The sequence below is a fragment of the Galeopterus variegatus genome, unplaced genomic scaffold (genome assembly GCF_000696425.1).
Source record: "Galeopterus variegatus unplaced genomic scaffold, G_variegatus-3.0.2 Scaffold14762, whole genome shotgun sequence".
NCBI lineage: Eukaryota > Metazoa > Chordata > Mammalia > Dermoptera > Cynocephalidae > Galeopterus > Galeopterus variegatus.
Genome location: NW_007740873.1, coordinates 14,590 through 27,951, shown reverse-complemented (window position 1 = coordinate 27,951; position 13,362 = coordinate 14,590). Strand labels below are relative to the sequence as shown.

At 38.9% G+C, this 13,362-nt stretch overlaps 1 gene segment (V, D, J or C); it reads left to right on the top strand.

Moving 5' to 3' along the window:
* Positions 1–9,183: 9,183 nt before the first annotated feature.
* Positions 9,184–9,506, top strand: LOC103582059 (the record flags this gene model as incomplete). The annotated part of the segment is given in 1 exon segment: positions 9,184–9,506. A coding segment is annotated over 1 exon segment (323 nt), but the record flags the coding sequence as incomplete, so codon positions are not given.
* Positions 9,507–13,362: the final 3,856 nt, after the last annotated feature.

Here is a 13,362-nt window from a genome sequence, read left to right as displayed (position 1 = left end):
ATCATGATTTATAGCATCACAAAATATCATATTATAAGAAAGAAGCTATTTTTTAAAAAAACCTGACACTTAATCTGACTGAGATTAAACAAAATAGGCAAGATATACCGGCCAATGAATTATATGTCACCAGCAGTTTCTGCTAACAATGAAATGAACTGGAGTTCTCTTTGCGATTGAGCCTGGTGATGGTGACTCTTTCACCCATAGAAACAAGTGGGAACACTAGCACTAGATCATCAGTGTAACCTCTGACATCTGAAAATAGAGCCAAAATATAAACATGACATTGTCAAGAGCTTTGCTATGTTAACATTCACATGTCGCCAAATATTCTTTCACCCAAGAACAGCATCTAGAAAAACAGAAACTGTGGGTATTACACTAACACTATTTTATAGTTTATGAATGACCTGGAGCTGGTCTCCAATCTTAGAGAAAAGCACTCTTTACAGAGCTCTGAGGAAGAAATTATAACAGCTCAATGGTGAGGGTTACCATGGCCATACGTCCTGATTTACCCAGGACAGTCCCAGTTACGCCCATTCTTCTAGAATAATTTTAGTAGCATATTTTCACTGTCAAATGTGCTCAGGTTTGACAACAGATGACATTGTCACATATGTCTGATGCATGATTGTTTTGGGTTTATCAATACCAATGTTCTTTCAAAGTAAGAATTTATTCCTTCGAGGATCAGAAAATTCTGCTGTGTTCTTCTCATTTCTTAAAACACCTAAGAATGGCAAATACTACAGCTTCAATAAACATTGAAACTGGAGTAAAATTAGATGTTCAAGTAAATGTCCAGCTCCTTGACAAAATATTCAAGGCCCTGATTTTAGAATATAATTCAGATTTTAAGTCTCCAGATTCACTGACCAGACCTTCAGCTTTCACAAAACTGGGTACTTTCTAGGGGCTGGGAACAGGGCCTACAGGTCCCACTTTATTTTAGTTCTGATGATTTGTAAGGAGTTGTTTTTCCTGACTCTACACACATGCCATCTTCACCCATATAGCTAAATCTTTCCTAAGTTTTTGGTTATTTGGTCTATTTTAGTGGCCCACAATGATATGAAAGGGCCGTGTTTTGGTGCAAAAATTGCTTTGTTTCAGTCAAAGAGAATCGTAGGAAAATATCCCTCTGAAAGACCAAAGCAAGTTATCATTTGTGTATCATGTCCAATGGCTTCTCTCAGGTTTACTAGTATAATAGTCTCAGAGTTCATTTGGCAACCTCACAGTGTCTTCTGAGGGGAGGATAGAAACAGCTCAATCAAGTCTGACTCTGTGCACACTGTGTGTGTGTGTTCAAACCATATTTATCTGGGAAAAAGTGCACATAAAATTGTTAGTAATCCATTAATATAAATGTAACCCACTTGGGAAGTCATGGGCCTTACCACACAATCAAATAACCCTAATAACTTCAAATTAGCTTTAAGTAGAAAAATAACACCTTATTTCAGCACTAGAACCATGAGTCTTTGCAGAAATCTAAGGATGTCTGGAAAAACTGACCAGAGGCAGAAAAGAAAATTGGTCTTAAATCATTCCCATAAAGAGAAAATCCACTTTTGAATGACCTAATACAAAAGAGTTTTGTTCTGTCAGGCAGAGGATAAAGAGAAAGAATTCATCATGTGCCCAGGACTCAAGGAAGCAATGTGGAAAGGCAAAACTTCCAGGCAGTTCAAGCATAAAAAAGAGAGGAGAGGCAGGCTTCGGAGTCTGGGAGGTGAAGGGAGTAAAAAGCAAAGCAGGGAAACTTAAGATCTTGTAACAACAAGTAAAAAAGAAAAAAAAAAGTGGAAGAAGATACCATCCCTTGGATTAGGCAGTAAACTTCTAGTTTTGATAACTGAACTATGGTAATGTAAGAGAAAAATATTTTCACTAAGAAATGCACCAAATTATTTGGGATTCACATGTCTGTAGGTTTCTTTCAGAAGTATTGGGGGAAAAATGTGTATTTACATACAGAAAGAGAATGAGAAAGCAAACAGGGCACATTGTTTGCGGGTGTGAAGCTGGGTAAAGGCATAAGGATGTCTGAATTATTTTTGCAATTTTCTGGCAGTTTGAAATTAATTGAAAATTATAGAAAACTCCTCAGTGCTCACTGCCAATGGCAGCCCCTTGGGAGCCACAGCTCCACCTGAGGGCTGCAGGTGCAGTGTGTGAATCAACTCTCCCTGCACCTCCTTTCTTCCTTTGTGACTTCAATAACTATTTATAAAATCAGGAAGGTGGAAGACTAGGAACTATTCTGCTGTCTGCCTTTGGTGCTTTCTTAAGGAAGCTGGTACAAAATAGATTAAACTAGTTTAGTTTGTTCTTTATAGGCACCATAACCAGGTGCATGGGAGAAAGGACAAACCTGCCCAAACCCAGAACTCTCAAGCACATAAGACTAGTATAAATCCTGCCACCATCCAAATTCTTTCTCTCTTATTAGGTTATCCTTTATCTTCTATGCAACATTTTCCCAAGTGACTCCCAATAATATTCCCCAAATAGAAACTAGCTAAACAGCAAGCATTTTTCATCTTTTGATGAATAAGTCCAGGTGGTTTTAATTTGTCTCCATCTTGATAATTTTCATGACTTGGGAACCAGTTGCCATCTGAATTGGTATAAGTTTTACTTACCTTATCAAATTTTACTAATATTACCCAATACAATTAATACAAAAAGTTTATTACTACTACATAAACCGAACTCTGACTCTTTGGTCCTGCAATGAATTAACTTTCAGTTCTGATCACATATAATAATAACATGGGGCATGTGCTGGAGAGTGATTGACAGGGTGGGGCTAGGTGTATTGATAGGGTAGCAGAAAAATCCATGCACCAGAAAAACTGAGATAACACTTCCAGAGGGTTTATTTTACCTGATCTTCTAGGTGGAATCTTTATAAAAACAGGACAAAAAAAAAAGGACTGAAGTTAAGGATCACATAAAAAAATTGGAATATATTATGGGAAAAAGTGTCACCTGACACAAGACCAATCAAGCTAAACACTTACCAGTGGCTATTGCAACAGCAAGTATAAATATATGTCAAACAACAATAATGGAGATTAACTGATAATCAGATACTCTCACATAGAAATTGTGTCTTCAAATCCAGGAAGATATTTATCAGGTTGTAGCAAAGCCAGGAGCTGAAAAGCAGAGGAAACTCAGAAGGCAGATGCCATTTGCTGCTGAAGACAACACTGAGAGAAGACATGCTGGAGGAAGATGCTGAATCCTGGGTGGATGGAGCTAAAGGAGAGAGGGAGCCGGGAGAGAGACAGTCAAGGGGTTCCTAGGAGCAGGGATCAAGGGGGTCCCTAGGAGCAGGGATCAATCACCTCCTATGTGCAAAGGTGACAAAATAACCTCACCTCTAGGGCTGTCTCCAATCAGAAACCTATTTCCTGGTCCGAAGACTTTCCTTCTTCAAGGTCCCGAGAGTGAGGCTGACCCATAGGAGCCCTTTTATAAACCCTCCAGATTAAGTGCATCTCACTTGCAATTGAGACTCTCTCAGCCTAATTCTGGTGAGGCTGCAACATAGTAGATGCTCCCCGTTAACCATGTTTTCTGAAAACTATTTTTACTGTGGCCCTTTCACATTAAAAGCACACACACATAACCCGCTCCACCACCAAACAAAAAGCTACCATTGTGGTGATCAATGGCGAGAAGAAAAGAAATTATTTTTTAGGGAGTTATGAGTGTGTTGATTCTTATATTTCCCCTCTGCGACTGCCTGAGGAGTGTGATGTGTGTTTTCAGAAGCTTGTGTGTGCACGTGGGGGATGCACGTCTTATTCCTGTCTGAGGAAACTAAAGCTGAGCATGGTCTGATGCGCTGCTATGCAGGGGGAGGGTGGAGAGATGACAGGTGGGTTCTTTGGAAGAAGCAGCGACTCGCAGCACTGGGGAGGGGTGGCTGCTCTCCTCACACATGGAGGAGCTGGAAGTAGCTGAAACCAGACAATGAAAGAGAGCTGAAGCCCACCAGACGCTCCCCCACCTCAGACAACAGCCCATGGTGAGCCCAGGTGGGGGAGGGGACGCACTGGACAGTTAGTGCTTCTTCAGAGGACTAGCATTGCCGTGCACTCAAGGAAGACTCCACTCTGATAAAAAAATGTCCATAGAATGCTATTATTTAAGAGTTGCTGGGAAAGGCATGAGACTTGCCAGAGATTTCACACAAGGGACAAGAGAAATGGACCCCACAAGGAAAAGCTAGACTTATGGGGTGAACAATAAAGCTTATGTCTGATTGTATCTCGTGATCCAGCTTGTTTAATAAACAGGTAAACAGCCAAAGGGCTAAACCCACACTGAGGAAAGCTGAGAAAGACAAATCAACCATTCTACTGTCCCTGGGTCACAGTTTAGTGCCCAGAAAAGTCCACAGGTGAAGGAGCAAAGCACAAAGCAGGGACAGCAGGGCCTGTTTCCACAGTGACAGGACAGCCGAGGAGTCTGACACCCCATGGAGAACTGCTTCTATACCTGCACAGGAGATACTGTGGTGCATCTGAGAGTAAAGCCAGCTACACCCCCTTGGGACCATCACTAATTTTTCCCACATCTTATCCTGTTGCTCAAGGCTTGCTCACTGACCTGTTTATATATAACAAATTCACAATTTATTTAATCCATCAGGAAAGCTATGTCCTCCACAAAACAAGTATCAAACAAGGAAGAGGATGCTGAGATTTCAGGTCACTAGAAAAATCACTGATGCTCCCATTACTGTGCTCAAGTCTGAGAGAGACCCCCACTGGTGAGGGTGTTGTGAGTCGGAGCCATTTCTCCTCCACTAGCAGAAAGAACAGCTGAAACACCTGTCACCTTGTTTTCAGAAGGCATAGATCATCATCAAAAGAAATGCCACAATATGACATCTAATTTGAATGTGAGAACATAATGTTAGCATTTTCAGAAAGATGTGTTGTAAATAAAAAAATGAATAAAGTAGAACAGTTTATGAAGTATATTTATATGTCATAAGAGATGTCTAAAATACCTGAGCAGAGTGTTGTAACACTATGTCAACAAGAATTGTAAAACTGTGTTTTTACACAGCATACTTACAGAAGGATGCTTGACTGTGTATTCCATAAAGAGCCTGAAATACTCTTGGAATACCTAAAAACTTGCAAAATGTGAATCTCTTGATTCCAAAGGCAGGAACAGTATTAAAAGACTGTGTGGCATGTTTATCTCTCATATGTGACATGCGGAAAGCCCAAACTAAGCAAGAGTTCAATGGGTATGAGACACACACACACACACACACACACGTGCGCGCGCACACACACACATATCCAAAGCCATCCTTTGTTTTGGAGAAAAGACCGGGGAAAGGGACAACTGTGAATGCAGGAGTAGGGGGAAGGTCACTGTTTTCTTTATTCTTTCTCTCTGGTCATAGATTTTCACTGGTACAGCAGTGGCTGTCACCAAAGACACCTATATGCCTGAATAAAAACTCATCTTTCTGGCCAGATGAAACAGTAAGAGGTGCCCTGTGGTCTGATGAATGTAAAGAAATTCTCATTATGTTTTCCTTTTCTTTCTTGTTTTCTTTTTGCTAGAGAGAGGCTGTACTTATGTAGAAATGTGTGGCTGTACAGGAAAATAAAACCTTGAGAGAAAATTTAAAATAAGACTTTTAATAGTTTGTGGTGGGGTAATGTGATTACTGAAAGTGGAGATACTTTACTCCTGTGAATGAACTATTTACAAACTGAATGTCAAGGTAATGGTTCATCTCATTTTGAGCAGAAAACACTTCCCGCCCCCCCCCAATAGAATATAGACTTTAGTCAATAGGATACTGTATTAACCAAAGTGCAAGTCTCCAGTTAACATTCGCGTGGCACATGCACATCACAGAGCCAAACAGAAACATCCTGGCAAATCTTTGAAAATCTAACTTGTACTGGAGCTGTTCCTTGTTAAAGGAATGACAGAACATATCATGTAAAACTCAAACAAACCACAATAATGACAAAATAAAATTCTCCAGAGGATTGTAGTGAGATTCAGGATAATGTTTACCATGTTCAGGATACAATTTGAAATTATTTGACATATAAAATAGTAGGAAAATGTGACTAATTCTCAGAAAACAGAAAAATAACAAATTCCAACGATGAGATTATTTAGATGTAGAAATTTTCTGACAAAGGCTTTAAAGAATCTAGTGTAACGATTTCCCATGCGGTCACAAATACATACTTTTAAAGTAAACAGTAAGACCACAGTTCCCAGCAGAATATATGAAATTCCTTATTTAAAATTTTCGTCAGCATTATGTTAATGCTCTTTGATAGTGCAGTTTTTGGGGAGAGGAATCCATAGCTTTTGTTTTCTTAGTGGACTATGTAACTCCCTCCATATGTTAAAGGCTGAATTTGCTGTCGCGAAGTGCCACTAGAGGGCGCACATCAGCCAGCAGAGGGAGCATGAATGTGCTGCAGGAACAAGCGCCCAGCGAGAGCCACAGCCTGGAGTGCAGTCCCTAGAGGAAGAGCCCAGGCGCACAGTGTCAATAGTCCCTTTGAATAGTTTAAATAGACGCAGTAATTTTTTTTTTATTCTTTCACATGTTGTGTTCTAAAGTATTAACAATTTAAAAGAACACAGTGAAATTTTTAAACTGAAAACCATAATATCTGACATAAAAATATTCAAGTGGGTGAACCCCCAAACAGGATGGATGTGACATATAAAAGTGTGATTGAACTTAAAAATAAATAGAAACCAACCAATCTGAACCATAGAGATAAAGGATTGGAAAACCACACACACACACACACACACACACACACACACCAAAAAAACCACACACACACACACACAAAACAAAAACAAAAACAAAAAAGGCACTTAGAATCATGTTGGAAAATATTAAGAAGCAATAAATTAATGTAATTGAATTCCCCCAGAAATGTTTGAATAAATAATAGGAGAATATTCACAAATTTGGTCAGGGAAATAAATTTTGAACTATAAGAAGCTCAGCAGAACTCGCAAGTTATCACTTTAAAGAAAACTATACTCTACAACTTCAGAAGAGAAAGTTACTGGGGATAGAGAGTGATATTAAACGACCGATAAAATAGTCAATTCACTACAAGGAAATTGCAATTATAAATATGTATGCAGTAAACAAAAGCTTTAAAATACCTGAAGACAAAAAGTACCACGGTTCCTCAAAGGGTGTGTCATTCACAGACATGTTTTTGTCCAGAGCCTCAGGTATCTTGAATACCCAGTGAACTGAATGGATTGCATGTTACTTTGAGGACATGTGTGACATTTTGTGTTTCTGCAATTGATTAATTGGTCCTTTAATAACTTTAATGATGGATAAAGCCATTCTGAAATGTTTTAGAATACATTTAGCACACAGAAATGTTATAAGTGCAGCCCAAATTATTTTCTTCTGATCCATTTGAGAGTAAGTTGAAGAACTGACAGCCCCGACCTCTTAGCCTTTGCTATGTATTTCCTAAAAATGAAAAATGATTCTACATAACCCAGTACAACCATGAAATCAGAAAGTCAGCATTATTATATTACTAGATCTAACCCACAGGATTGCTTCAAGTGTTGACAGGTGCACTCATAATGTCTTTTGAAACAAACTCATCCAGCCTAGAAACACATGCTTCCCTGTCTCTTTAGTTCCTTTCAGTCTGGAAGAGTTTTTTAGTATTTCCCTAAATTTCATGATCTTATTACTTTTGATGATTACACATCAGTTATTTGGTTGAATGTCACTCAGGCTGGATTTGTTTGCTTTCCTCATGGTTAGATTCAGGTGACACATCTTTGGCAGGAATGTCCAGAAGTGATGCTGTGTTCTGCTCATGGCTTCCCATTAGGTGCTCCATAATTTCAATCAGGCCCGTTACTGATATGCTCAATTCAGTTTCTCAATTAAGGTTGCATCTGTCAGATTTCTCTCTTGCATTTGCAATTAAAAATTTGTTGAAAAGTTCCTTGATAACTCATGTACTAATTCCTCATTAAATAGCCACTTTAACTCATGGATTCATATTTTCCTTCATGGATAAAAATGTTAAGATTGCTAGGGGTCCTCGGAAAGTTCATGGAAAATACATATTATGAAAAAACCTATGGACAGATGCAAATTCTTTTGCACCAACAAAAACTCATACCAAATTGTTTAATTTAGCAAAGGCAGACACACAATATCTGGGCATTTTATGAAAAATCATAAGCACTTTTTAAAATTCCTTTTCTACTCACCACATCTCCGAATGGTAGAAATGATAACTTACCACGCCGAGATTATCAGGGAATCAGAGCAATGAAAAAGCATTTCAGCTCTCAGTAATATGCAGAGTTCTCAAGGAAGGGAGCCTTAAGATTATCTTTTCTTTTCTGAGGGTGTGTTTTATCTGAGAGACATTGTCTTAGATAGAGAGATAATAAGAGAAGTGGGTTTTGAACCCCAGAGAGCAGTAGAACACTGCTAACAGGACAGCAGACTGACCCTTTCCTGTGGTTTCCAGAAATGTGTTCTTGGCAGACAAATCTGTGCTCCCTGGTGTGATGTGGAACACCTGGGGACACTGCCCCTGTGCTGAATTACTGAGAGGAGTCAGCACTGCAGCTGTGCCCAGCCATGTCTATGCCCCTGTCATTTGCATGTTCCCAGAGCACAGCCCACTGCCCTGAAGACTTATTTATAGGCTGTTCACACTCTGNCCTGTGGTTTCCAGAAAGAAATGTGTTCTTGGCAGACAAATCTGTGCTCCCTGGTGTGATGTGGAACACCTGGGGACACTGCCCCTGTGCTGAATTACTGAGAGGAGTCAGCACTGCAGCTGTGCCTAGCCATGTCTAAACCCCTGTCATTTGCATGTTCCCAGAGCACAGCCCACTGCCCTGAAGACTTACTTATAGGCTGTTCACACCCTGTGCAGGAGTCAGTCCCAGTCAGGACACAGCATGGACATGAGGGCCCCCGCTCAGCTCCTTGGGCTCCTGCTGCTCTGGCTCCCAGGAAAGGAGGGACAACACTAGAAATTTACTCTGCTACTATGGTCAGTGCTGTCAAATTTTTCAGGGAAGTCCTCTTATAACATGATTAATCATATAGTAATTAGTCTTTATGTTTTCCATCCTCAGGTGCCAGATGTGACATCCAGATGACCCAGTCTCAATCCTCCTTGTCTTCATCTCTAGGAGACACAGTCACCATCACTTGCCAGGCCAGTCAGGGCATTAGCAACTACTTAGCATGGTATCAGCAGGAACAAGGGAAAGCTCCTAAACTCCTGGTCTATGGTGCATCCAATTTGGAAAGTGGGGTCTCCTCAAGGTTCAGTGGCAGTGGATCTGGGACAGATTTTACTCTTACCATCAGCAGCCTGGAGCCTGATGATTTTGGAACATTTTACTGTCAACAGTATAAGAGTTATCCTCCCACAGTGTCACAAGCCCGAACATAAACCCCCAGGGAAGCAGAAGTGTGAGGCTGGGCTGCCCCAGCTGCTCCTCCTGGTGCCTCCATCTGATGAGAGTGTTTCTCAGATGCAGTCATGCTCTAAAGGTCACTGGAAGGTTTTGATAGAATGGTCAGGGAGGGTCATCTGAACCGTAACCCTCTTTCTTTGTCCTCTGCCCCAGCAGCACAGATGGGACAATGTCTTTCCCAGTTTTATGAAGAACAGAGATCATAAAATCTGAGGAGTTTGTGTTATGACATTTGTTGGGATTTTTTCACCAAAAATGTAGTCACTCTAGCTATTTCAAGCAGGATTTGTTTTTTCTTTTTAAATACAGGAAATGAGAGTCTAAACTGCATGCTTTACAATGAAACTAGACCCGTACCTCTCACCATATTCCAAAGTCAACTCAAAAGAGATTAAAGACAGAAATATATATTCTGAAACTATAAAATTCCTAAAAGAAAACATACAGGAAACACTTCAGAAAGTAGTACTGGGCAAAGTCTTTATGAACAGAACTCCAAAATAACAGGCAACAAAAGGAAAAATAAAGAAATGAGAGTGTACCAAACTAAAAAGCTTCTGCACAGCAAACTAAACAATTAACACAGTGGAAAGACAACCTACACAGTGGGAGTAAACATTTGCCAGGTAAGCATTCATCAAAATATTAATATCCAGAGTATACAAGGAACTCAAATATTTAAAAGTTAAAAAATAATGCCATGATTAAAAAATGGCAAAGGTTCTGAACAGGCATTTCTCAAAAGAAGATAGATGTACAAATGGTAAACAGACACATGAAAAATATGCTCAACATCACTCAGCATCTGGGATATGCAAATAAAAGCCACACTAAGTTATCATCACCCCAGTTAGACTGGCCATTTTCAAAGAGACAGAGATAAACACATGATGGTGAGGATGCAGAGAAAGGGGAGCCACTGTTGGTGGGACTGTAAATTGGTATAGCCATTAAGGAAAATTATAAGAATTTTCTCAAGCAACTACAGACAGAACTGTCATGAACTGCTGGGTATATAAACAAAGGAATGGACATCATCATGTCAAAGTGACACATGCACTCCCATGGTTATTGCACATCTATTTACAATAGCCAAGTGTTGGAACCAACATAAATGTCCATTGGCGGATGACCAGATAAGGACTATGTGCTATATTTACACAATGAAATACTACTCTGCTATGAAAAATAACGAAACACTGCCATTCACAGCAACATGGATGAACTTAGAGAAAATCATGTTAAGTAAAAAAAAGCCAGGCATAGTAAAAGAAATACAGTCTGTCCTCACTCATATGTCAGAGCAAAAAAATAAGAAAAATAAAAAATAAATAAATAAAAGAACTAAAGAAAGAAAGATAAAACAATCATAATAATACATTGAACTTTCAAAAGAAGAGAACAAAACAGGTTACCAGAAGTGGGAAACGGGGAGACGAGTAAGGGGGATATTGGTAAAGGGCCATGAAAATTGATCGAAATGTGTAATGTTGAATATACTAATTATACAGACTTGAACATCACATATTGCATGCAGGCATTGATATTCAATGCTGTAACTCACAGATACGTTCCATGAACTAATTTCCACTGAAAAATAAATAAAATGTTTTTAAAAATTGCTAATGTGCATGTCAGTCAAAGATGCAAATACTGGAAACAGGAGATTCTCTGGTTTTCTTCCAGAAATGAATTTATAAGCTGCATAACCATGTGGTCCTCCGACCTGTCTAGGAAGCCAAGGGGTGGGGGTGCTGATGCTCTCAGCTGCCTGCAGCACCTCTCCTGGTGACTCTCCAGTCCTTACTGCTGTCCATGTGTTAGGCTGCTGGCACTGATGGATAGTATTGAATCTTCCTCTTTTGACTTCCAAATCTCAGGACCCTTGTTAACAGCTCTACAGGAAACCAGGCAAGAAAAAGGTTTTCTGGCAAATGTACCTCCAGAATGACAGTGATGATGGGAATCAGCAGCTGGCAATCAAGTGTGCTCACTACTCGTCTAGTTTTATTCTTGTGCATATCAATCTCCAGTGTTCCCAGCACCATTTATTGAAGAGACTATCCTTTCCCCAATCAATCCTCATTGCCTTTATAAATAATTAGCTGGCTGTAAATACATTGCTTTATTTCTATGCTTTCTATTCTGTTCCATTGGTCTGTGTATAGGTTTTTATAACAGTACCTTGTTGTTTTGGTAACTGCAGCTTTATAATATATTTGAAGTCAGGTGGTGTGATGCCTCCAGCTTTGTTCCTTTTGGTTATCATTGCTTTGGCTCTTAGGGGATTTTTCAGGTTGCACACACGTTTTAGGATTGTTTTTCCTACTTCTGTGAACACTGTCATAGGTATTTTGATAGGGATTCCATTGAATCTGTAGATCACTTTTGGTTATATGGTCATTTTGACAATATTATTTTTTCCAAACCATGAACATGGAGTTTCTTTCCATTTCATTGTTTCCTCTTGATGTTTTAACAAGTCGCAGTTGGCAGTGGCCAGTTAGCTCTGTTCGTTAGAGGGCATTGTTATAACACCCAGGTCAAGGGCTTGGATGCCCTTAATGGCCAGCAGCAATAAACAAATAAATAAATAAATAAAATTCAAAAAAAAATAAATTTAAAATGTTTGGGAAACTGTGCAGTGGTAATGGAAAGGCACAAGGGGTAGAAATCAGCCCTGTACCCATGAAAACAGATGAATGATTTTTTTAAAAAATCAATTTTTCTAGTACTCATGTTGGTTATCACTATTCAGAGCTTTCATGCAGAAGAGCTGTGGGAAATAAGGTTGAATGGTTGGGAGGTTTAGAATATAGAGGTTCCCAAACCAAGAATTAGATGGAATCCATTTAGTGAATTGATATAAAGGAGACCTATGCCTTTAGATAATGATTTGTATGTGAGTGACATTTATTTGAAAAACCAGTGTCCTCCTGGTGCATCTATAGTAAATTACTTGGTCTTATAATGGTAAAAAGGATGCTATTGTGCTGTTATAAAATGCTTTGGAGTAACTTTAACATGCTCTGCAGAAACTGGTATTTTATTTATTTTTTTAAAAATTTGAAACTGCTTTATACTTATGGAAAGGTTCTAAGTACAATACAATGCACTAATTTTTACTTCTGAACCATTTGAGTATAAAATAATGAAGAACAGCCCAATTCTGTAAGACTTTACTATTTGTTTCCTACAAACAAGACATGCTCTTGCATAGCAACAATACTACGGTGGAATCACCAAATCATTATTAATACCTCACTACTCCTAGTACTCAGTTTTATTTACAGTTTTGACAATTGTCACAATAATGTTTTTTTTTTTTTTTTTTTTTTTTTAATAAATGACCAAGTCCGTATTCACTTATTGCCTTTATTGGCCCATGTCTCTTTAGTTTCCTTCAGTCTGGACCAGTTCTTCAATTTTTCCTTGTGTTCATCTTCTTGTCACATTTGAATACTACTTATCTGTTATTTTGTAGAATGTCTTTCAGTATGTATTTGGTTGAATTTACCTCCTGATTAGGCTCTGCTCAGGAATATCCAGAAGTGACACTGTGTACTTACTGCATCCTATCAGACATTGCATGATTTCAATCTGTCCCAGGACAATGGCATTCACTTTGAACATGGATGAAAGTGGTTTCTGCCAGATTTCACCCCTGTACTTTAAGACTTTTTTTTTTAATTTGAGAATTTATAGAGAAGTATTTTGTTGCATTATGAATATCCACTTCATATTCAACATGTGGACTTATGTATTCATAGTTACTTCAATGGGTTATAATATGTTACCATTATTACTTTTTTTTTTTTTTTTCCTTTTTGT